The sequence below is a fragment of the Hetaerina americana genome, unplaced genomic scaffold (assembly GCF_022747635.1).
Source record: "Hetaerina americana unplaced genomic scaffold, ioHetAmer1.1.p SCAF_5, whole genome shotgun sequence".
In the NCBI taxonomy this organism is placed as follows: domain Eukaryota; kingdom Metazoa; phylum Arthropoda; class Insecta; order Odonata; family Calopterygidae; genus Hetaerina; species Hetaerina americana.
In genome coordinates this window covers 35,312,372-35,336,781 of record NW_027287095.1, presented here as the reverse complement: position 1 = coordinate 35,336,781, position 24,410 = coordinate 35,312,372, and the positions used below count along the sequence as shown (strand labels likewise).

At 46.7% G+C, this 24,410-nt stretch overlaps 1 protein-coding gene across 1 annotated transcript in view; it reads left to right on the top strand.

Moving 5' to 3' along the window:
* The window catches only part of bi (T-box transcription factor bifid), a 410,155-nt gene extending 388,240 nt beyond the window's left edge, over positions 1–21,915 (top strand). The window contains exons 7-9 of the mRNA XM_071591843.1: positions 19,534–19,808; positions 20,816–21,088; positions 21,239–21,915. Coding sequence (XP_071447944.1) covers positions 19,534–19,808; positions 20,816–21,088; positions 21,239–21,915 — 1,225 coding nt within the window. The remainder of the gene's footprint in view (positions 1–19,533; positions 19,809–20,815; positions 21,089–21,238) is intronic.
* The last annotated feature ends 2,495 nt before the right edge of the window (positions 21,916–24,410 follow it).

Genomic DNA, 24,410 nt, shown 5'->3' with positions numbered 1-24,410 from the left:
ACTTACTACAGCGACTCTTAGAGGGGGCCCCTCCCATCGCCAAACCCGTCCCTCCCACAACCACGCCGGAGTCACTTACATCTGCAGATACCAACCCATCCCTCCCCTCCACCCTCTTCACCCAACTTACCCGACTCACCCCACTTTAAACCTCATCCTATCCTCTCTCCCCCTTTTTCCCCCGCCCCCTTGAACCTCCCGATCTTCTTCCTTCATTGTGAGCCCCGCTCTGAGCGACTCCCCGTGTCCCACTCATTATAATACGGGACCTCAAGTGGTTCTCGCCTAAGGGACTGCGGGGGTTCGGAGGTGGGAACGGGGAAAGAGAGGGGGTTGACTGACTTGCTGGCTTGTTTGGGGGTGGAACACTCTGAACCTCCCGTCCCGCCTCCTCTCCCTGCCCTGCAAACTCTATCCGTCTCCGTCACCAAGACCCCCCCACTCCTTCCGCACTCTTAAGCCATCAGAACCACCCACCCGCGGACCGCCTCCTTCTCTCCCCATTCCACGACCACCTCCTTCCTCACTTCCAATCCCCCGGAAAACCCTGGATCCTTAAAAAAAATCCTCCCCCGCAAACAAATATAAACCTCTCATTTCCTTCATACTTACACACACACACACATACACAATGTCCTCGGCGTGAATGCGGAATGTTTCCCCCCTTCGGAGCTCCCTCGTCGTCCTCCACGCAGGAATTGGATCATTCCGGAGGAGAGTTTAAGAAACGGGGTGGTTTGAGGCGGTGGGGCCGAAGGGGGTGGGTGGTGGGAGGAAGGCTGTCGGCGGGGATAATGGCCTTTACACGAATCCAAACTGCGAAGTGGGGGAATTCGCTTCCTTCCTGCGGGAGAAGGGGGGTGGGATAAGGGCGTTCCATATATTTTTTTTTCTTCTTTTTTATTCCTCTTCTCATTCCTCGGAAACGTCGCCATCATTCTGTTCTGATTGGCTCACTTCTTGAGTGCCTTGCATAATTCATGGAAAGGCAATAGTGTTTCCTTCTTTTTATTCTCACCGCATTGATATAAACAGATTTGGTTCGCAAAGGACGGAAACCGTTTGGATCAACGGATCAGAAATGGCGTGATTTTTGTATTGGTTCGCTTCTTTCCGCTTGCTTTCTGAAATCGTGGTATTGGGAGCCAGATTTTCTTTAACAAGTTTTGTGTTTATTCGTTATTTTAATTTCAGAGGAAAAAAAAGAAGGTCATCCCTGTGCTCAAGTCACCCAGGGAACAACAGATTTCGGAACATTTCGCATATTTTGGGAAAATTGGGGGTCATTAAAATTCTTCACATAATAATTAACATGATGTCGTACGAAAAAATTAGATTCTTCGAACATATAAAAATTCACAACCATGATGAGTAATATAAATCAATGTCAATATGTTCATGGCGTATGTAAAATATGACCTGATATTGAATTTTTTGAGATGCAGCCCATAGCAATCAGTCTGGAAAGCTTGTGCACAACGGAAACCCTTCCTTTTAAGGAGGAATTGGGGGTAAAGTGACCTGGGATGGAAAATAATAACTGCATACGTTGAGTGTCGCAGTAAGCCGTCTCAGCAAATTGTGCTTCAAAATATACGTTCGAGGGTGTTAAGAAAACGACCCTTGGATTCTGATTTCACTAAATCTACCATTTACCCCCCTCCTTCCGTGAAGCCACGCACACTCGATTCCATTCCATTCACTCGAATCCTTTGTAGCCTACTCTTGTCCAGAGCGTCAAATTTTTAACACCCGCTGAGTTGGCATTGTTTTATTTCACACGCCGAGGGTTTTGAGGGGAGAAAAGGGGAAGAGATGGAGATTTCAGGAGTCATGAATCCGATATTTTGGGAGAAAAATAGTCCATAGGGCCTCGACATTTGGCGTTCTATGACCGAACCTGTGCAGAGAACATATTATTGCCTCGAGTTATATCAGAAAGATAAATTTTCTCCATAGATTTGAACAATTCTCGATAGCATACAATGTTTTCCCGTCGGAATTAATAGGTTTAAGCACTGAGTAACAATTAGTATTCAAACTCTAAAAAAATTATAGATGGAAATTTTACAATCAGCGAGAGAAATTTTGTTTTTAACTCTGTTACATTTCAATATGGGGCATTTTGCTGATCATTTTAACTCAAAATTGTCTCCTGTCAAAATCCAGTATATTTGATGTAGCTTCGAAAGTGAGAGAACATTTTGACGGCAGTCAATTCTTACGCTATAAAAAGCCATTCATTGAGAGAATAAGCTCTGGGTATGGGCAGTTTCGACTCCATCTCTTTCTCCGAGATTGACTGCAGTGTTGTACTTTTGGGGTCGACGCCGTCCAGGAAAATTTCACTTAATACTCGTATCATACCGAAGCGCGATGCCGCTGCTACTAAATTGTAGTGTTTTCGTCGTTACAAGATTGGCAAGGTTAGAAGCCGATATTTTCCTCTTCCGAAGCTGTTTATCTCCCCTATTTTATCCTTGAAAAATCAGGCTTTTCTTCGTGGCATGGTTTAGCTCTGATATATATCACCCAATACCAGGGAAATGAAAATGTCTGCGTAGCATGGCGTGACTTTGATTAAAAAGTTCGTAGGGCTGACTACATTTTAACGGTCACCCCTTGCACATGCATGTTATTGCTGTCGTATTTTAAGTAAATTGTTCCTAAGTCCTTGACATCGATGTCTATCAAAGCTTGCGGGAGCGGTACGAAGTTTACGATGCTTTTTCTGAGTAATATTAATAACGTCCACTGGGATGAAGCGAGGCGGGGTGGAACTGCGCCGTAAGCGTGGCGTGATGGCGACTTGAGCGTACAACAAGACCTCATCCGCCCTCATGCCAAGTCCGGCCAGTTGTTGCTCATTCGACGGAGTGCGGGGGACGAGAAAACACCACGCAAGGCCACTGGGAAGCGAGCTGCCTCTCCTCATGATGCGGGTATCGGACGGAGGCTAAGTGCTGACCGCGCGGCCCGACTTCCACACAATGAAGTGACACAAAAGGCCCGTCCGCTTCGGTCGGTGGTGTCGCGGCGCAGTGGAGATGTAAAACATCACCCACAAAACCCTTCCCTCTCGACTGTGACAAACCGTGTTATTAGTGTCAAAACGTTTTGAAATCCTCCATTCTCTTCCCCTTTTCATCCCTCCCCCAACACCCTCAAGTGTGATCCCGGGTGTGCGCGTGACATGTATCCCGCCATTCTCGTCGCGTGGGCCACGTGAGGAGATGTCGGGGGTAGGGGTTCCTCCCCCCCCCACCTCCACCCCTCACCGCACACACACGCACACCCGGACGTGCACTAAAGCACGAGAGCGAATGTCTTTGAGCCATTGTATTCGTGTACTCTGCGGAGACGGAAGAGGAGAGGAGGGTCCGGACGGGAGGGATGAGGTCAATTTGAATTTGGGAGTCCGCCCGCTGACAATCTACTGTATGCATATGTATGTGTATGTGCGAATTACATATTAAAAGTACTATTCATGATATATACAATTGGCGACACTGTGCATTTTATTTCTGCATATGTTTTAATAGTTTTTATAACATGTACTGTGTCGTCACTGCTCGATATTTCCTTTCAAGAGTTTATGTGTACACCAGCATACATATGTACTTATTCTTATATATGAGTATATACACGTACATACATGCATGCATTAATTTTTCCATTTCAACTCTCTCTCGCTTCATTTCCTTCCGACCTCCCACCTTTACTCCCCTCCCCCTTCCTATCTATCGCCGTCGTCCTCCCTTCCGCAGTCGGCCCTCCCCTCCTCCCCATCGGTCGGCAGCGTTTTGCCCCGTCCCACGCCCTTATGCCCGTTCGTGCATACATAATCGCATGCCCCCCGCTAAGGTGAAGAGTGCGACCAAAAGGGCGTAGCGGGGAGGGGTCGCAGAGGGAGCGGGGACGGAGGTTGGATGGGGTAAGGAAAAGTCCTTTCATATGGAAGTATATCTCGGGAGGAGGGAAGAGGGGGTGGCTTGGGGCAGGGGGCATAGAGGACCACCACCTTTGCATAAAGACTCTCTCTCCTCCCTGTTTCCCAATCCTTTCCTCCTTCATCCCTCTACGCTCAACCTCGGTCCCTCCCTTCCTGCCCTCACCCCTCCTTCCTTCCTTCTTCTTCACTTGCGTCAACCCTCTCCCCCTCTCTATCCTCCCCCCTACACGGCGGACCCCCCACCTTTCCACACCATGGCCGCTCTCCATTCTCTCCCCGTTATGCGGTTTGACCTTTTGAACAATAGGGCTGCGACCTACGCTACGCCGTCACCTTAGGTGGAGAGAGCCGTGAAGTTTGACGAGTTTGAACCGTCGTCGACATCGGTCAGGGCCCCCGGGGGTAAGGAAATGAAAGGAGCCATGGTGGAGGGTGACGGGAGGGAGAAGGTGGGAAAAGGGGGAAATATCGGAGGGAGGGCAAAGCGCGTCCGTCTTCGCCGGCGTCATTGTCAGGTTGGGGTCTCTCGGGAACTCTCGCTTCCTTTGGTCCGGCAGGCAGGGTGGATTCGGCGCGCGCGCGTGCGGTGGAAGGGTGGCGACTGCGTATAATGCGTTTTAGGCTACATTCAGTAAGCTTTGCCAAGCAATTTGCAAGTTTGAGACCTTAGCTAGTCTCTATCAATGAGACAGCAATGAATCCTCGGAATATTTTTTCTCGAAAACCAAATGTCATAGGAAATGCTATTCTCTTGACTTAACTTCGAGCATTTTCAATTTACTCTCTTGACCGTCGTGTTTTAAATAGTTGTAAGGAAAAAAGTTTTAAATATTAAATTTCCAGGGGTATCGTTTTTTTATGCATCGCATTGACTTCACATTTGACCTAAAATTTGTTCTCCTTAAATGAATTACCCAATTTCTTAAGATATAAATAGATGATAACTCGGATTTCATTTAGGAGCTCTCCACTAATTCCTATGAATATTATGGTTTTTTGTGATGTCCAGACGGGATTATCTGTTATACCTTGGATTCATATCTGCCATTGAATTACCTCTTATAAACATAAAAATATATTTGACTGGGTTTTAAACTGAAAACATTCTTAATAATTTTAGGGGCCTATTTTACATCTGATAAAATTATTTATGAGATCCTTTGTCGCTTTTCTTCCTTTTGTCAAAAAATCAGTTTCAAACTAGTTTATTCCCACGTACTTATTTTTTATCTTAGTTTCACTCCAACTCTATTTGAGTTCATTCAGATCACCGAAACCCCCGTTTTACAAGAATTTAAGGGTTTCTCTCTACATCCATTTCATGGACTATGAAGCTTCACCCTTTTTCATGCACCCCGAGGATTCAGTGTCTATGAATTCCAAGCATTCAATGAGCCCAGCCAATTAGTCCCAGCGTCCTCCGCCTACAGCACGGAACAGGATTGCGGGCAAGCTTTGGAAGTCTAAGGGAATGGGAAGGGTCAGCTGTTTCCCTTTTTTTTTCTTTTTCGGGGAGACGGGTGAAGGATGAGAGGATGCTGGGCGTTGTATGTGGTGTGGCGGCGGATGAGAGGGCGTGGGGTTGTGGGCGTTGCGAGGTGGAACTTCGGCTGACGCATGCACACTTCCGCTCGCCATTTGAAGGGACGGCCGACACTCGTCTTCTCTCGAGCCCCACCTCGGGCTTCTATATCAACCACTCACTAACTCGGGATGGCCATCCGAAATATCATAGTGGCAAATTGTTTTCTCCATTCTTTAACAGATCTTAGTTTCCAACACGAGAGCATTTTATGGAAGAAATTGTTGCTCGTTAGATTATAAATTATATTGATCGGAATAAGTATGATACGGTAAAATAATAAAATGAAAGATAAAAAAATTAAGATTTGTATGCAAGCACTGTGGACAATGAGTGATCAGGTGAGTTGGACTCTGAAATAGGCGCTTGTTAAAGCTTGATCTATGTGCTTTACACTAAAATTTCAAGCAATAATCTTCTAAGCCGAACAAGCTAATTGCCTTTGCGTGTCTACTTCTGCTACATTGACGATATGTAAAAGTAACCTTCAGGAAATGGCTCAGATTATCGCGTTACGTAGAAGAGGACCTTGTTCGGGCTCACTATTGCATTGTCTTCAAACTCTTCGTTCAATGGCTCACTTGCCCCGTTCCTCGGCTCGTATTTTCAATCATTAACTCGTGCTCCTTAGGGTAGTATATCGTTTTCTCATATCTCATGGTCCGTCCTTCTAGATTACATAAACAGTCTCTCGCCTATAATACGAGGGTCATCCGGAAAGTAGTACCCGTTCGTGCCGCATGAAGTGCTGACGACGCGAGTAGCCGCTGGACGAGGTCAGATAGCTTCAGTGGCTTGTCTGCCTTCTCTGAGCCAAGTTGCGTGACGCTAGCATTGCCTGTGTTGTTTCTGTGATTGTTTACAATGTTTAAAAAAATTGAGAACGCCGCCAGTTGTGAAGTGAGGGCAGTGATTAAATTCCTCAATGCAAGAAACGTTCGCCCATGTGATATTCATCGCCAATTAAAGGAGGTGTATGGAGACAATGTAATGGATGAGTCGTCTGTTCGGCGGTGGTGTCGCAACTTCAACATGGGGAGGGGGAACACACACGACGATGAGCGTTCGGGGAGACCGTCTGTCATTACAGACCAACTGGTGAGCTCAGTTGACGAATTCGTGAGGAACGATCGGCGCGTCACAATTGATGACATCTGTGAGCATTTTCCCAATGTTTCTCGAACAATTGTTCATGAAATTGTTAAACACCATCTGCATTATGCAAAAATTTGTGCAAGATGGGTCCCTCGCGTATCTCAATGAGCTGGCGGCGAAGGACTATGCAGCAGGAATACAGAAACTTGTCACACGTTATGACAAATGCCTTAATTTGCTTGGAGATTATGTTGAGAAGTAGTTTAAAGTATCCTCTTTCAAATAAAATTTTTTATGTTTGTTAATATTTACTTTTGTGTCTTTATTTCACGAACGGGTACTACTTTCCGGATGACCCTCGTATATCGAAAGGGGACGCGGTCCACTCTCGTCTCTCCCGTTTCAGCGCGTTTCTTCGCGCTGCAGCGGGAATATATTCTTTTCTATACGTTCCGTAAATTCCCCTCTCTCTCTTTCTCGCTCTCCCATTCCGCCTTTCTCTCTCCCCTCGCAACAAGGTGATGTGCTCGGCGGGCTGGTGAGGTCGTGGGAGATGGCTTATTTTTCTTTTTTTCTGGCGATGTGAGAGGGCGGATGGATGACGCGGAAGAGACCCAGGCGGTCGGTCGGTTTCGGACGCATACCGGGGTTGAAAGCGGCGGCGGCGGCCGGAGAATGCTCGCATGCAAATGTGCGCGCGTTGTTGAGTTCTCCCTCCCCCTCCCCTCCCGCGTGAGTGTGTGTGTGCGCGCGCGCTGATACCCACTGGGGTGTGGAGGGGTTCATCGCGGGGGGTTTTGGGCGAGGGGTGGGGGGTTGGAGGAAGCAGGCAAATCCGTGGAGGGGGATGGCGATGGGAATGCAGGTGTTTCGCTTCCACCCCTTCGTGCGTGAGCTGTGCGTGCGTGCTGCGGTTGTATTTGCGCGTTTGTGAGTTTTGCTCGCTAGGCCAGGAGGGAAAAGGGGTGCTCCCGCCTCCGCACTTCAGCAGCTTATTTTTTTTTCGTTATCTCGTTCACCTCTCTCGCACTTCCACCACCCACACCCTTGCTTCCCTCCCCCCCCTGCGTAACTCCACCTCCCAACGACCGCGCTCCTCCACCCGCCCATTCAGGGCCGGCCCTCTTTTAATTTTGCCGCTTTCCTCCTCCCCCCTTAGCCCCGTCTCGTCCTTCCCATCACCTTCTCTCTCTTTACTCAAAACCCCCACTCTCTCTCTCACTCCATCGCTTCCCCATTTCTCTCCCTCTCTCTCTCTCATTGTTTCATTCTGCTCCCCGTTTTTTCCGCCTCCTCTTCCGCTCTTCGCTCCCGCGGCGCGTGGCAAGCTTCATTTCACCCTTTACCTCGACCAAACACCCTCTTTTGGCATGCTCCGCAACTGCCTCGCCAATTGTGCCCACTTTTAATCCATTTGGGTCTCAATGGAGTGAGTTCCGCCTTTCTGCTATCCGAGGTCAACGGAATAAAAGAGATTGGATGAGGTCAAGTCTTCAAAGAGAGTGGATTTGGTGCAGCTGGAGTTTCAGCAAATTATTCCGTTTAAAATACTTGCGGTGGTATTCTAGCTAAAACACGCAGCAACAAAGGGTATGCTTCGACCAAAGTGTGCAAATGAATAACGAATGTTAACTTTTCAAAACCATGTCACTGAATAAGTACTCATCAGGATCAGGACTGGTGCCACACCGGTGGTTTTTCACTGGAGCCACAGGAATGGATGAATTCAAAATAAAAGTTCCTGTCATTATGATCACCTTACAAATGCCTGGGCTTTCTTATGGTTTGCTGCTCGAATTATTAAGTGGATAAAGTGAAAACGAAGTCCAGTGAAGGAATAATATGACGTGGACTAATATGAAGTTGTGCTTTACCCTGGCTCCTTATTTAAAACCGCCTCACGTATATTATTAGTTCCAGTAGCTTGAAAGTGCTATAACTGTTTTTTTTATTTGACGAAGCTTTTCGTCGAGCATGTTCCGGAACCACATGTTTGGAATGTAGACCATTGGAGTTTCAATCGGTGGAGGCAGGGGTGAATTTGGAAAGACGGTGTCGTGGAGGGGGAGAAAGAGGTTGAAGAAGGTTGGGTTAGTCGGTCAGAGCGCAGGCAGCCCGGCTCCTTTCAGTGCCCTCCCTGAAAGGGTTTAATGGAGGATGCAAATGAGCGAGAGAGGGTAGCCGGGAAGGCAGGCGAAGAAAGAAGCTCGTTCCCTTCAACCCTCCCTCGCCGCCTGCCGTTTTATGGGTGGTCCCATTGTTGCCCTGTGAGCGGTGGGCATTGTCGCGGGGCCCACCACCCCCGTCTAGAGGGAATAGATGGCCCGGCCTTACCCTCTCGCGCCCTCTCCCTCCACCCCCCCGCTATTTCTTTCTCTCTCTCTCTCTCTTGCTCAGCTCACTCACTTTGCTCAGCTCCATTCTTCCACGCTTATCCTGGACGCACATACGCATGGCTTTTGTCAAAGAAAATGTTTCCGACTGTTTAGGGGGTGTCACGCTCGTCGGCGTGTGTTTAGAGCCTCGAGGAGGTCCTTCCCTCACTCGCTCACACACTCAGCCGCCTTCGCACTCCTTGCCTCCCCCCTCCCACTTGCGCACACGCCCAACGCCACCACACAGCAGGATGAAGTGCCACCAACTCCGCCTCGAAGTCCTTCCGTCTCTTTTCGCCCATTGATATTTCGCTCTCATTCCAATCGATTTTAACTCGAAGGCTCGGAGAGCTACGATAAGGATGAAATGCGTACCTATCCCCGCATATGATAATTAAAGGCCTGTGTTGATACCGAATTTAAGCAAAACTCTGTGTTTCTTTCTTCACATTCTGATACGTGATTTGTGGACTTCGGAGGGAGTCAACTTATCGGGATTATGCCTGCTAAGTAATGCCGGCTTGGATATTTACTTCATTGTGTTTACTCTATTGAGTACAATAGTTGTAATTTCAAAACCAGGAAAGTTAAACTTGAATTGTCATTCGACAGTGCATTTGATGCATGTAATTTTGAATTGAAAGGAAAAAACCCGAAAGGCAATTACTTAGGCAGTGAAAAAGTCAAAGATTCAAAATTTTAAATTCAAAAAATTTTGAACGACTCGAAAAATGTGCGACGGTAGCCGGGAGAAAGCATCAAATCAACCTATTAGAGTGACTTTGTAAAGCTGAAATTCCTATTCACGATTAAGAAATAAGATTCATAGTAATTACGGGTGGTTTGATTTTCGCATTAACGGCGAAGAGTTCAGAATTGGAAGCGGTTTTCTTTCCCGAAATGGATCAGATACACTATTTCATTTCAAGTGGCAAATTGCGAAGAAACTTAATTCCAAAAATGTTAAACAGATGGGTTCCTTAACTCTGATTGAGGGAACACCGCATTTTATGTTTTATGAAATCGCTTAAACTAGCATTTGACACTCTACAAGCTCACACATTAGCATGTCCACTTGAGAATCCATGTTGATATATTTTAATACCATTCATATTAAATGAGTTCCGCTTATGAGAAATTTAAATCTTCCAACTAATTTTGCTTTCGGTTGAAAAACGATAATCATTCAATTAAATACAATGCAAGGATGCATGAGAATTTTATTTATTTATTTTAGGATTTATGTATTTATTTTATACCCACCAGGCTAATTTGATACCTCTTTATAAAATAAAATTAATTAATTAAATATACCTCGAAATATCCGTTAGAAAACATAGGTAACCGCAAGCTCATAATCGATACGCCACAGAAGAGAAAGAAGTCAGTCCAAGTCCGAGCACCTTTGACTCCGGGGATCAGAGAACGAGACGCCTGCCGGAGTGCTATCCGTTGCCCGCGCGCGTAATCAGCGTCGGATCTCACATGCGTCCGGACGGAAAGGCGATCCCGGGCGGGGTCGGGGGCTGATTTTCCGGGGGGAGGGGAGGGGGCGGACGGGGGCTGCGCCTCGGTTCGCGTCGCCGAGACGCGACCTCCAAGCGTCGCCATCGGTCACCACGGCGAATGGGTGGGATGGAGGCGACGCCGAATGAGGAGCACGGAAGGAAAGATAGAACGAGGGAGATCACGAGACGAGGCGATGCCATCTCGCGCCCATCTTTCCAGGGGGGGTGGAACAACAGAGGCCTGCCTCTGTTCCAGGAGCAGCGACGCCGTCTTGGCTGTGGCATAGATGAGAGAGGAGGAGGTGGTAGGGGAGGGGGAAGGACCCTCCCTTCTTTCTACGCCTCCTTTTTAAGGAAGACGCGAACCGTTTACGCTTCCCTTCCGCCTTCCCGACAATTTTCTCCTTCCCCGCCTCCTGTCCCAACCTTCCCCGGATCCTTCCACCCCACCACCGCAAGGTTACCTCCCACGCTTCCTTGGTCTCCCTCCACCAATTCCCTACCCTCACTTCCCTTCTTCACAATCGCCTCCCCCTTCTCCTCAGTAGTCCATCGACGTTTCGGTCCCATCCTCCCCCACACACCTCCCCTCTTACGCCGCCCTCTTTTTTCGAGACACCCGCTTCCTTTTCCTAGAGTTTAGTTCTCACATTTTCGCTCAAATGCTCCGTGACCGGAGTTTTGAGGCGCCCGGCATACGGGCGACAAACTTCCCGACGACCCCCCCATTTCCTACCACCACCATCTTCGGCCCCCTCGCACACGAGCACAAGAATCTCAAGAGGGGTGTTCCTTGTCGTTCATTCAATTCCCATTCGTGGACCTTTGACCAGAGTTCTAACGCAATGCACTGGGGCCGAATGGGACTGGTTTTAGGTTTTGGGAAGAAATTACGTAATCGACCCTTTTTTTGCAATTGTACATTTATTTCGTATTTTTTCATGAATATTTATAATATAGCCCCAATGTTTCGTTATTTTACAAAATAATCTGGTGAAAATGGTGATGTAAAAGAGCGACGATGAAACGATGACATCCTGATGATGTCCTAAGACAAAGAAGCCTCAAAACTCACGTCTAATATATTTTTAGGTTGGACACGAAATAGCTTATTACTGCGATGAAGCATTTCCACAAAATTAAATGAAACTATTGATTTCTGTTTTTTTCTGCTAGTTGGATTGAGAATAATCTCTGATTAACTTATTTCCTGTCTCAGTACAACATTTTTTCTCTGTAATCTCTTTTCCCTTTTTGAACTTTAAGTATGAGAATTTTTGTTTGGGAGATATTTTCTACTCTTCTCTTCTCCTATAGAGCTGAGTTCATTTTTGCCGTTTGTTGAAGTTGAACGGTATTTTTAAAACTTTTTATGCATGGAAATTGTTTTATTGTGAAAAATTAAAAACCCAGTGAAGATTGTGTAAATGGGATAATTTGATGAGTTTATTTTAAATCATTTTCGCAGTATAAAATCAGTCATAGTGTATTTCTAGTAACTTTATCCGGCAGTAGAGATATTTTAGGATAAATTGCATAATTACATGAAACACCCATTCCCTAAGAAATGGTAGGAAAGTAATTATGACTAATGGTACACAGATTCAACTTCTCAGGCAGTTTTTATTTTTCATCTTCGAGTAACTTTGACAAATTCCAAAGAAACTGCGGGAGATGCCGCAACAGTAACTTTTAACGGAGTCATCCGCTAATGTGCATTTCAATGCAACAATTTCAGAGTGTAAAAATCATTCGCCTTGACTGAATTGTTGCATTCGAGTAACTTATTTATTTTTCGCCGAGCCACTCCATGTTTATAGCTAGTTCTAATTGTTGTACACTCGCGAGAGACATTCTCGACCATATTGATAAAAAAGTATTACTGAAACCATTTGTCACCATTTGGTTTTGCCGTACAATTGCACCAATCTGATGGCAAAAACATCACTCGAATCGATAAAGCATTTCTTTTCCCCGTAAATTTTCAACGACTGAAATTTATGCCAAGCCAAAAAGTCTGAGGGCGTTTATTCTAGCGGAGCTAGATGCGAGCGTCGATTGGACTTAATGTATTCAGCAGCGAAGTGAGATGTAATCGAATCCGCCGCCTCCTTCGGAGTCGCACTTTCCTCTAAAGGCTCCGTAGCGTTTCAACGCCGACTGCTCGAAGCTCGAGATATGGTCTGTAATATTTCATTTTCCACTCCCCACCCTCCTTGTCTCTCACCCTCTTTCTCCGTCTCTCTCTCTTTCATTCATTCAAATTTTACGGAAATGACAAGGAACGTTACTATAAAAAAATGATCCCTCGTACTCCGGTCTCTCTCGTTTTGTTTCCCCTAATTATCGCCCCTTCAACACGCTACCATTCTCATAATTTTCTCGCCTCGCTCATTAAAAACATTTTAAAATCCTTCTCTTTTCCTCCGACTCGTTGGAACCTCTCATGCCAACACCTCGGTGGTCCTACTCCGTTCCCTTTTTCCGCATTTACTTATATATTTTGCTCGTTTTTCTTCTCTCCCATCTGGTTTGCCTATTTCCTCAGAATCCAGAAATTTTTTCTCCTCTTTTCACACAGTCCACCTTATATAAATTCGCGAGTGCTCCTATTATTTTTTTCTAGTGACCCTTTGTAAAGCGGCTGCGATGTTTCTAAATTTTTATTTGTTTCTCCCAGACGTATTTTTTTAGGGGATCCCGACGTCCTCATTACATTTCTGTCTCTTTTCCTACAAGTTTTGCCCTTTCATATATTCATACTCCCTCACCTATTTTTCAGAGTAAATCTTTAAAAAGTCATGGCAACTGTCATTAGAAAATATATTATCATACTATCCTCTTTTGCTATAACTAAGTGACACACTTTTGTTATGCCGTAAGCACAATGCGCCTCATATATTTCGACGGTTTTTCTGCCACTTCGGTGCTATACTTGTACATTTTCGTATCTTTATCTCAGCGAAAATCGTATGCCGCAAGTGTACGATATCAAATTTTTATGCGATACTTTTACGATATTGCAAAACGTTCCGTCGTTATGAATAAATGTAGTATTTTTTTGGGATTTTCATTACTAAAATTTGAACATTATTTAAACGAAAAATCCTTGAAGAAACGACAAAAGCGCTCGGAGCCGGCTCAAATTTGAAAAACCGTTGAGATCACATGTTACTTCAGGTTAGCAGCAAAGGAAAATATGATTTACCGTTCAATTATTCAGTACCCTTTAATGCCTTCGAGCTCTCCCGTGCTATCCTACAAATTTCTCGTGTATCTTTCTTTAATTTTTGGAGTCCTTTTGTTAGCTTTATCCCGCGCTCAAACTATTCTTTCGTGTCACGGCCCCTCACTAGATGTCTCTGCCCCTCTTCTATCCGCGCCACTCATCTCTCCTGAGCACTCCATCTCTATACTAGAGAGGCCCCCTCCCCGCACTTTTACCCTCCTACTCCCTCCCACAAATCTCACCCCTTCCCACCCACCTTGCAGGCACTTCTCCCCATACCTCTTCCCGTCCCCCTCCCCGCTCCCTACGCTCTTCCTATTCCCAACCACTCGAGCCCTTGAAGAGAAGACCTTTCGCATTATTCCATAGCATCTTGCGCGGAGGACTCCCCACTATTCCTTCGCTTCCCAGTCTCTTCCCCTTGCCTCCCCCAATCCACCCTCCTCCCTCACCCTCCAAGGCTCTTGAAAACTCCTCTCCCTAATTTGCCTCCTCAGAGCCATTCTCAAGCGTCTCGGCGAATCCCAGAGTCAGCCCCCGCGCGCCCTCTCTCACTCTCTCTCCCTCCGTTTCTCTCTCCGGCGTCTCGTCCCCTATTCCTTGCTCCCCCTACACCTGACCGTGCTCCCTTCCGACGACCCTCTCTCCTCAACCCCCGATTCCCCCGTATTTTTCTCCATCATTTCCCCGTCCACTTGCATTCGCGTTCTCGCCTCTCGCGGTCCCTTCCTCTTGTTTCTGCCGTTTTCTCCTCCACGCCCTCCGTCCCTCTCTCTCTCTTTCTCCACGCCATCGGTCCGTGGGCGTTCTCAACATTTTTCCGTGGCGCGCAATCCTTTTTTACTTCACATACTCCCGAAAGCGTTCCACGGACAGAGAGGGTAATGTCGTGCAGGGTCAATTTCCGGAGTAATGTTTACAAAAGGATGTATTTCTGAGGAGGAAAACTGGAATTTTAGGAATACCTCGTTCCCCATCTCAACCGCGAGTTAGGGTAAATTACTCTCCCCGAGGTTGAAGTTCAAAAGTAACGATTGTACTGTGTTCACCCAAATACCTTGAGCTTCGATGCTCCAACAGGAGGCGAGTTAGTGAGCCAATTTTTTGCCTCTAGGAATTTTTTGTGTAAATTGAATAACTTAAGTTACATTCTTGGCCGGGAATATTAACGGGTATGCTCAATGGTATTATATTGCAGTACTTTTTTTTAATTTACCTTTGCTGGAGTTACAAATATGACATAAATAATCGGACACTTTTAACGCTTCACGTCGTATGAAAATTTGTATAAACTGGTTAGTTATTAAATTTTCTTCAAACTCTTAAGGTTCGTTTTTGGGTTAATAGATTATGTTTGGGCGTCAAAGGTCCTAACATGCCCAACTGAAGTTAAGAACTGTCCTTCAGTTATCATTTTGAGATTTATTTAATTTTTCTCTTTGCACGCACATCCATGAAACCGGCAAAAACCTCTTCGCTCTTTGCATTTCACGAGTGCATTGTTCTCATCAACCTTTTCCACTAACCACTCCTTTCACTCCCTTCTCTACCCCAACTATGCCATTACCATTATCGCCTTTCTTTCTTCTATTCCACGTCCCACACTTAACCCTACCCTCCCACCCGCCCCTAGCCCCCACCCAGGGGGAAACGACTCCTTGAGGAGTAGCTAGCCTCTCCCGGCCGCCCCCACTCGCCCTCCTTTTCCCCCGTCTCTAAGACCACGCAGCCTCCCCCAGTCAAATTAGCCTCTCTTTCTCTGGCATTCCATTCCATATCTATTCCTGACCCCCCACTCCCCGCTCCTTATTTCGCATTCTGCCCCATTCTTCCACCCTCTTCAAGAAAGGCTTCCGAAAAAACCTCCCGAGCAAGTCCCATCCAGCCACCCCCGCCTTCCCTCAGCGTGATACCCTCCACCCCATCTCACCCCCCTCGTCACATCTCTGGTCCCACTCTCACCCTCCCCTCTTTCCCTCCCTCTCTCCCCTCTTTGCTTTTTCGGCCCTTCCTCCCCCGCCCTCCTTCCCGCCCAATCCCGCAACCTCTCCCTCTCTCGTCTCAAGGAAAACCTTCGATCCTTCCTCACCCTCTCAAACCCGCAAGTCCTCTTATCTCCATCCCAAAAAAGGTGCTTCTTATCCTCCTCCACCTCCTACTCTTGCTTCCCGCTCCTCCCTTCTCCCCTCCCTGCGTCTTATCTCGCCCTGCCCTTCCCCGTTCTCCCCGCCCCGCACCCTTGATATGAGTCCTTTTAAGGGAAGGTATGGTCGTGGTACCCTGAGTGCCAGAGCAAGTGCTGCCGCTGCTTCCTCCTCTTCCCCTGCCCCTCCTACTTCCCCTTCTCCTCCCATTCCTCTCCGTCAGTCCTTCCTCCTCGCGAGGGTATCGTCGCGTGCTCTTTCTCTTCACCTTCCCTTCTGCCCTCCCCACAGCCCCTCCTGCCTTTCCCCCTCACGCTCTTCCTTCCTCCTCCCCACACGACTGCTCCCTCTTGACTTTGCCTCCACCGGCATTGGGAGGTGCTCATTGTCACCCGATTCATAGGTACTTGCCGCAAGACCGTCAGTGGAGGTTTTTGAGACGAGAGAGAGGGGAGTAAGGTGTCAACCCACTCTCTCTCTCTCTTCGCACTCGAAATTTCGTTCTTCACGTTATGAATTTCGCTCCTTGTTTTGGAGAGCCGCCTTAATTATTCGGATTGAAGGTTTGGGCGGGTTGAAAACAAGCGATAAAAATTAAATCTCGTCCCGGTGGCTGTCTAAACCATTATTTTACTTACAGAGGAATTAAGCCCCCTTTAAAGAGAAGGGAAATGTTATTATTAAGAGTGAAAATGGCTGAAGATGGAGCATAACGTTGACCGTTTTCATTTATTCAGGATTGCCTTTATTGTCGCCGCCTATATTTTTACGAAATATAGTTTCTCAAATCGAAATTAGACGATGTACGTTATAACCATCTCTAATTAAGAAAAAAATCGATGACGCAAATAATGTTATCTGAGACATCATTAAAAGAAAGTAATTTTAAAGCCCCCATCGTGCATGCCGACTTAGTACAATATCTGTCTATTTATTGGATGTATCTTTAAATTTTGACGCGCTGGGCATTTCTGATTGATGTTTCTCTTTCTTCAATACATTTAAGTAGCTTGCATATTCAAATGACAGTTTTACCGTTGATAAAAGGTGTTCATATGTACATGTGTCTCCGGGAATTATAAAGATGTAGCGTAAGCGGTTTTTCAACCAACTTTATCAATTTATCTTCGATTTTATTGATTGTCAACTCTTAGATTTGCATATCACTTATTGCATCTCATTTAAGTTGTAGATATTGGGTACTGTGACATTTATAAAAATATTGACGACAATATTAATATCGCTGCGCCATTTTCTGCGACACAGTTTCTGTCGGTTTTATGCTTAGGGTAATAGATATCATTGCTAAATCTGCCATATATTTATGATATATTCCAATGGATGATTGGATTTAATGCCTCAGTGGTTCAGTTTCTCCGTTTGCCATTCGTAGAATTTTTCGCCGATGTCCATTCCAGACCGGAGTGCCATTGCATCATCTTGCCTCACTTGCAACCAAATCGTTGGCGAATGCTTTGCCCATTGTGCCAGCGGGGATTTGAGATTTACCTCGCTACGGAGGGGAGGGGTATGTTTCGTGTGAGAGGAAGGTAGGTGGGCGGTGGGAGTTGGTCGTCAGAGGGGTGGGTGACGGCTTCATGAAGTGTCGAGGGATTATGCTCGCCTCGTGATGGGGCCGAGGCGTGAGGCAAAGGGATGTTGAGGGCGAGCCGGGGTCGGTCGGGTGGAGAGGGCAAAGTTTTCTTTTTAAGCGGGCGACGAGGAGGGGGTGTAATCTCGCTCACGCCCGTAGAGAGCGAGAGGTGTGGGCGCGGCCCTCCACCGGTGGCGGCGAGGGACGGGGGCCGGCGTGAAGGTGGGAACTGCGATTCTCTCACCGGGTGAAGTGGGTAGGAGGAGAAAGGAGTTATTAGGGTCTGGAAAGGAGGGGCGTTCATTAGCGCTCTCCATCCCCTCTCACCCACGGGCGCCTCCCGCGCTCCGCAGTTTCCCGAGGCTCGAGTAGTGGGGCGTGGAGGGGTGGATGAAGGGGGCTTGCGGATGGGATGTGGGCCAGGCGAATAGAAGACCCTTCGGGTGCCCGGCGAAGAGTTGACTTTGTTAGGCGAAGAGGAGGATTGGGTGGCTGTCGGGGGAGGGTGAGCTGAGACAATCGATATGCTCTCGATGGCTCGGATTTTTTCGTACTACCTGGGTATTTTTTCATCCGCGGTCTTCGTGCATGGGAAGTGGTCTGCAAAAAAAGGTACTCGTATTTACTACCTCCGTGTGTGTTCCAATTTCAAACAGGTGCGAGTTTTATGGGCCGCCTCTTTTTATTCCGGAGAGGGGGGGTCGGCAAGAGGAAAAACTTAATAGTTCGAGTGTTTCCTTGCTCCTGTGACGATTTCACCGCTGGTTTTTGCTGCTACTTTCATCCAAAGAAATCGAAGAATTTAATCCATTTATTCAAACGATTTCATTGTTAATTGAATACGAGATGGATTCTGACTCTTAGGAAATCAATATATTTTCTTTTACGTCTACATTAATTTGTCAAAAAAAATTGCTATCAATTGATCTGCAGTTCCCGAATAACTAGAATACATAATATTATTTAATGAAATTAAGAATAAAAAGTAACTTTCCACTGTCCTTTATTAGCGTACAACCGGTTTCAACGCTCAAGCGTCATCATCAGGTACTACAATAATAATATAATATTATTTCTTGGCATAATATTATTTCTTGACACGTGCTAATAAAATAACGTTTTGTGATATTTTCCAACTAAAACGCGATTCCTATGATTATCGACTCGGAACTGACTTGATATTCTGAAAAATAGAGTGAATCAGAAACATCTGTATTTCGAGCAAAAGTATCATTCTTCAGTCTGGAGCCTCTTTGACACCCACCGCATTAACTTTTCTAGCTGAAATCACCACGATGTGTGAAATTCAGACATCAATGCAGCCGTGCGGTTATTTCTCCTTTGCCGTTTGGGATTTAACCAGAAATTATCAATTTCAGAAACTCTGGGAGCTTTTTTATGGCGGGAAATAAAAAGAGCCAACACCCTGATGTAAACTCGACTTACGTCGGCAGCCGAAGGCCCGCGTGCTACCAAGCCTATACTTAGATGGTGCAAATATATTTAGCCCATTGGTGTCTTGTATCTACAATATGTACCCTGCATTGAGGCAGATATTTTATCTTGATTACTAGTATTTATGAGGGAGGAATTTGGTGGGGAGATATTATCAGATCAATGCTAAAAAAACAGAAGAAAAACTTTCTATCCCAAAACAGGGAAAGGGAGACGTATGTGAGCACTACGGAACAATAAGTTCGATTTCATATTCGTTGTACATTGGATCATCAATCATGGGGTGGAGAGAAGGGCGATTGATTACTAACTCAGGGACTGACCATTATGGGTTAAGGAAGGGGAGAGGTAAGCGTGATACCACAGCAGCAAGATCACCAGCTTCTTTTAAGTCTTGCAACTGTTTCAAGATGGAAACCTGGAAAAAGAATTAAACTTGTGTGTTTTCCTCCTCGCATCTTTTTATTGATTTCGGCTGCTCATGACATTTGTATTGATTTCCCTCACCCTTTGATAGAGTGACTTCATTCATCACTCTTTTTGTTTCCTGGAGTCTTAACCGTATCGTTCTCCCGTTCTCCCCTCTGCTCCTTGAGCAGGCGACAGGCCCTCCTGGCGGCACAGCGGCACCAAGAGGAACAAAGACTCGCCGAGCAGCAGAAGAGCATGGGCGGGGGAGGTGGCGGCGGGAGGGGACACAACGCCATCCCCGACAGCAGCAGCGGACTGGGCCTCGGAGGTCTCCCGCGGAGCGGGACTGACCCCGAGGACGAGAAGGTGGACGTGGTGGGCACCTCGGACGGCGGCAGGGTCGACTCGTCCTCGTTGCACCACCACCACCATCATCACCACCATTTGCCGCAACCACACTCCGGTGAGTCGGAGGGCGTGCCTTCATCTTGCTCATGTCACCATAGAAAATTAATAGGGAAACTAAACTTAGATTCCTGCTTTGTGTCATGCATGAGTGTCGATTCCGTGGTTTTCTGATGGTCTCGGAATGCAAGTTTTCTTTTTTCATGCTTAGTGCTATTGCGTGAATGCTTCTGCATGATGCCAATATGTGGAGTCATATTGCGCTTATTCATACATTTCTTCAACTGTGGAATACATCTTAGTTTCAAGTGGCTTCGTTTGTCTATTGAAGCTTAATATTCTGATTAACATGCCTGCTGATTGGGAATTCCCTTACCTGGGGCATCCCATGCTTTTATCTAGCTGCTTTTCCATCACGCTCTTTGGCTGAATGTTGCTTTTTCTTGAGCATGCATTGCAATATATACTTTTATGTGCACAGTATTTCCCTGCTTATTTTTTATAGCATTCTCATTAGGTTATCATGCCTGAAGGAATCCTTTTATGCAATTTTTATTCAGCGAAACGAAAAAAATCCTTTGATTTTCTTATTCTTCATCTTCTACAGAATATTAGTCTATTTATCGCGTAATTCATTTTCGCTATCTTCCTAAAGGTTTAATATCTGACTGATAAGACACAGGATATATTTTGAGACAGTGTCCATGACTTAAGATATGATATTCATGTTCTTTGATTTTGTTAAAACAAACCAATTTTTGAAGGAGTGCTTGTACACTCAGGAGGTTAAACAAAGGGGACACTGCGGCTAAAATGTCGTCATTATTACCTCTCGTGTTTCTGCTTTGGTGAATTTATCTCTGTGCACAATAACTGGATTCTTAGACTAATTATCGCTTGTTTCGAAGCTTCACGCTGTTGCTGTTCTAAAATGAAACTGCATGACTAGGTGACGGATTTTGGAGAATTTTGGGGATGCGGTGAATTTGATTCTAAGTAGAAATGTTGGCAATTTATGAACCATAGAGCGGGCCTTTATTCTGAGGGCCCCTCGCTTCTGATTAGCCTGGTTCTCTCTGCCACCAGATCCAGACGACCCACTTAGGAGGCGGTGCGAGGATAGCGAGAGAGAAGCTAGCGATAGCTCCTCGGAGTCCGGGAGTGCTGCAGCCGCGGCGGCGGCCGCCGCAGCTGCCGCTGCTCACGCTGCTGGGCATCACCCGTCTCTCCCAGGCCCCTCATCCGATTACCCGAGCCCCAACATCTCCGTAGGCCCCCCCATCCACCCACCCCATCTCTTACCGTATCTCTACGGCCACCCGGCGGCGGGGCTCTACCACGGCGCTGCGGCTGCCGCGGCTGCGGCCGCCGCGGCAGCCGCCGGCGGAGGCGGTGGCGGAGGCGCCGGCGGTCATGGCGCGTCGGGCCTCCACCAGCTGCTAATGCCGGGCGCGGCGGCCGCAGCAGCGGCGGCGGCGCACGCGGCGGCGGCCCACGCCGCACACTCCCCCTTCTCCATCTTCTCGGGCTCGGGCGGGGGAGGACACGGGGGGACCGGCATCCCAGGCGTGTCCCCCGGCCTCCTCTTCAACGCGCAACTCGCCCTGGCGGCACAGCACCCGCTCTTTGGCCACGCTTACTCCGGCCTCGGCTCCGCACTGGCGGCGGCTACGCCAGCAACCTCTGCGGCCTCCGCCGTCGCGCCTCCACTGCTCTCGGAGCGGCTGAAGGCGGCGGCGGCCGCGTCCGCTCACCATCACCATCACCATCGCTTCGCCCCCTACGCACCACCCCTGCCACCGCCTTCAGGGGGAGCCCACGCGCCCACCGCCCCCGCGCCCCCCTCGGCGCCATCGTCCCTCCTTGGAGGCTCCCCGCTGGGGTCGGCGTTCGAGACGGTAACACCCGGTTCGCACCATGGTGTTGGGAGCAGCCCAAAGTTGTCCCCCCTTGGCGGGGCGGTGGACTCACCGGGGGCGGAAATGCCGCAGGCGTCTTCGGTGGCGCCACCTCCGCCCCCGCCGCCACCGCCACCCGGCATCCCCCCGCCCCCTCCCACGCAGGTGTCTTCAGTTCCTGGGTCGGCGGCCAGCGAGTTGAAAAGCATCGAGAAGATGGTCAACGGGTTGGAGGCGAGTCACGAACCTGAGTCCGTGGACAAGTGAGGCATGGAGGAGGGGGTTGGAGGCATGGAGCTGATTGGGGGGCTGTTCTAGGAACTTCCCCCACGCAGCTTGTGCTCCCCTTCTCACCTCCTCCTCCCCCCAACCTCTTTCCTCGTTTTGTCTCACCAGAGGACCTTCCTCCAGCCGCTTTCGGTGACGGTGGACGTGTTAGGAGCGTATGGCGATTATATCGCGTCAAAGGAGCGACGCAGGATTGTTCCAAAGCTCCTTTGAATGACTTGAAAGTTCGATTATCCGCGCAAGAAGCTGAAGCAGGAGGAACGGAGGACCTTTTTGTGAGAAGAAGGAAAGAGTTGGAAAAGACACTTGTGGCGGTTAAATGTATAAATGAAATAGAAACGAAACATTGTGTGGACTCAGCTTCGGATGTCTCCTGTGTGATCATCAACGTGCGTTTTTTGCGTGTGAGTTTTTGTTTTGCTGTGGTAGGTTGTGCAATCACGCAAGGAAATTCCACCTGGGGCTGGATATTTCCACGGCGGAATGAACTTTTTAGCGCACTCAATTCACGGACGAACTTTAAAGTTGCATATGCATGTGTATTCAGCTGAAGTTTGGAGAGAATCTGTAATCGGACTGAGAATTATTGAGTCGTCGACCTGAGTTTATTGTTCTTGTAATTTATGTTCCTCAAGGGCTTATACATATTATATATATAAAGTATACATATTATAAAATATGATGAATATATAAATATTATATATTATATATAAATATAAACAACTCTCTAAACTTGAACACTTCCGTTTGTGTCTGGTGAACGAAATTATAAAGAACCGTGTAAATAATTATGCAAAAAAATAAGACCTAAGCTAAATAATGCAGTGAATTGTGGAATTAGGTATTGTAATTGCATAAAGATTTTAAAAAAATTGTCACCTATTTATACCAAAGAAAAATGTGGGAGTCCGCGATTGGTGGAATGGTCGAGACAGATGCGTCGCTGTTTATTTTTAACCCTGGCGATTAAACGTATGCACCTCCTCAAGAGCCAATGTTAATACGCAGAGTTCTTAATCTAAATCTTTTAGCCGTGATGAATGTTCTAGGATCAATTGGTCAAAATTTAATTCACGCGTGGATTCGTCTCCTAGCTTAATTAATGGTAAAAGAGTCGAAGAGGAACACAAATACTGCCTATAGCTTGTTTCCGCGATGCTTAGAGGTCTGATTTTTCTCTTCGTTCTATTGAGACCACGTCGTAATTTTAGCCGTTGGCCATGGATTAGATATTTTTTAAAAAATATTTTTTAACTCGCTGCCCGAATATGATTTTGCCCTCATTTCCGTTTTGATCAGTGATGCATGGTTGAGTAACACGCATTTTTTTCAAAAGTATGTGTGTACCAGTTTGCCCGTTCAAATTATCCGAGGACGCAATTGATTATTCCGTATTTTATCTACTTATTATGTAAACATCCCTCTTACTCAGCGATTAAAAACTTTCAGTCACAATTCCAAAAACATTTTTCTATTCATATAGATATGGGAGAGCAGAACGACTCTTCTGGCTTTAGAGAAAGAGCAATTAAATTAAAAATTCGGTGTAGTTAAAGAAATGGCTTGGACATTTTCTAGTAAATCATGTCGTTAAACCTTTCCTCGAGCTGTATCACAAGGATGGAATCTTTTTGATTATTTTAGCCACCTTTGAAACTAATTGCTATATATGGACGTGGAGTTTATAAGCATGGACTTTGTCGTGCTTCTTCGCTCATTCGACTTTCGAAAATGTACTGGGAGTAATGCTAACGCAGTGAACTGTGGCCTTAAATTGTAACTCAAATTGTACCAACAACCAAGTTAAAATAACTTATAATGAAAAAGAATATATTAGCGCTCGCATTCTCTCAAGTGGCTGTCCCTGAAGTTAATTGATGTGGATTTGAGTAACGGCGGTGTTAGGACAGTGGTGTATAGAGTACAATTTTCAGACATAATCATCGTAGGTTAAAGAAAAAATCTAACAAGTCGAAAGATTTTTTTTCCGTTCGATTAAGAGGATGAGCTCCGTTTTTTAAAGTTCGGGATTGTGTGAATCAGTCTCATCTCCCCGCTCTTTGGAAACTAGCTGTTTTCTCCTCCCCCCCCCTCTCCTGAATTTTTAATGTGCAATTCCCCTCCGCCCTGTCTACCGTGAGTGGTTCCCATAGCAACGGGTTCAGAAACGGCTACTGATCCCTTCATCCCCCAGGAATCTTGTGCTCCTCTCCCCCCCCCCCCAGAAAAAGTCAAACCTTCACCCCTGGATCACGAGCGCGAGGTCCCGGGTCCTCCCCTTCCGCTCGTCATGCTTACAAGAAGAAGGCAAGACTTTCCTCTTTTATTTTGCAATGGTTATCCATATTGTGTAATATTACAATTCATTTTGGTGCTCCCTTGTGCAAGGGAAATAGGAAATATGTACAAAGCAATGTATAATACGGTATATCTGTGTGATATTTGTTTGTTTTTTCTCGGATTTCGTCTTTGAT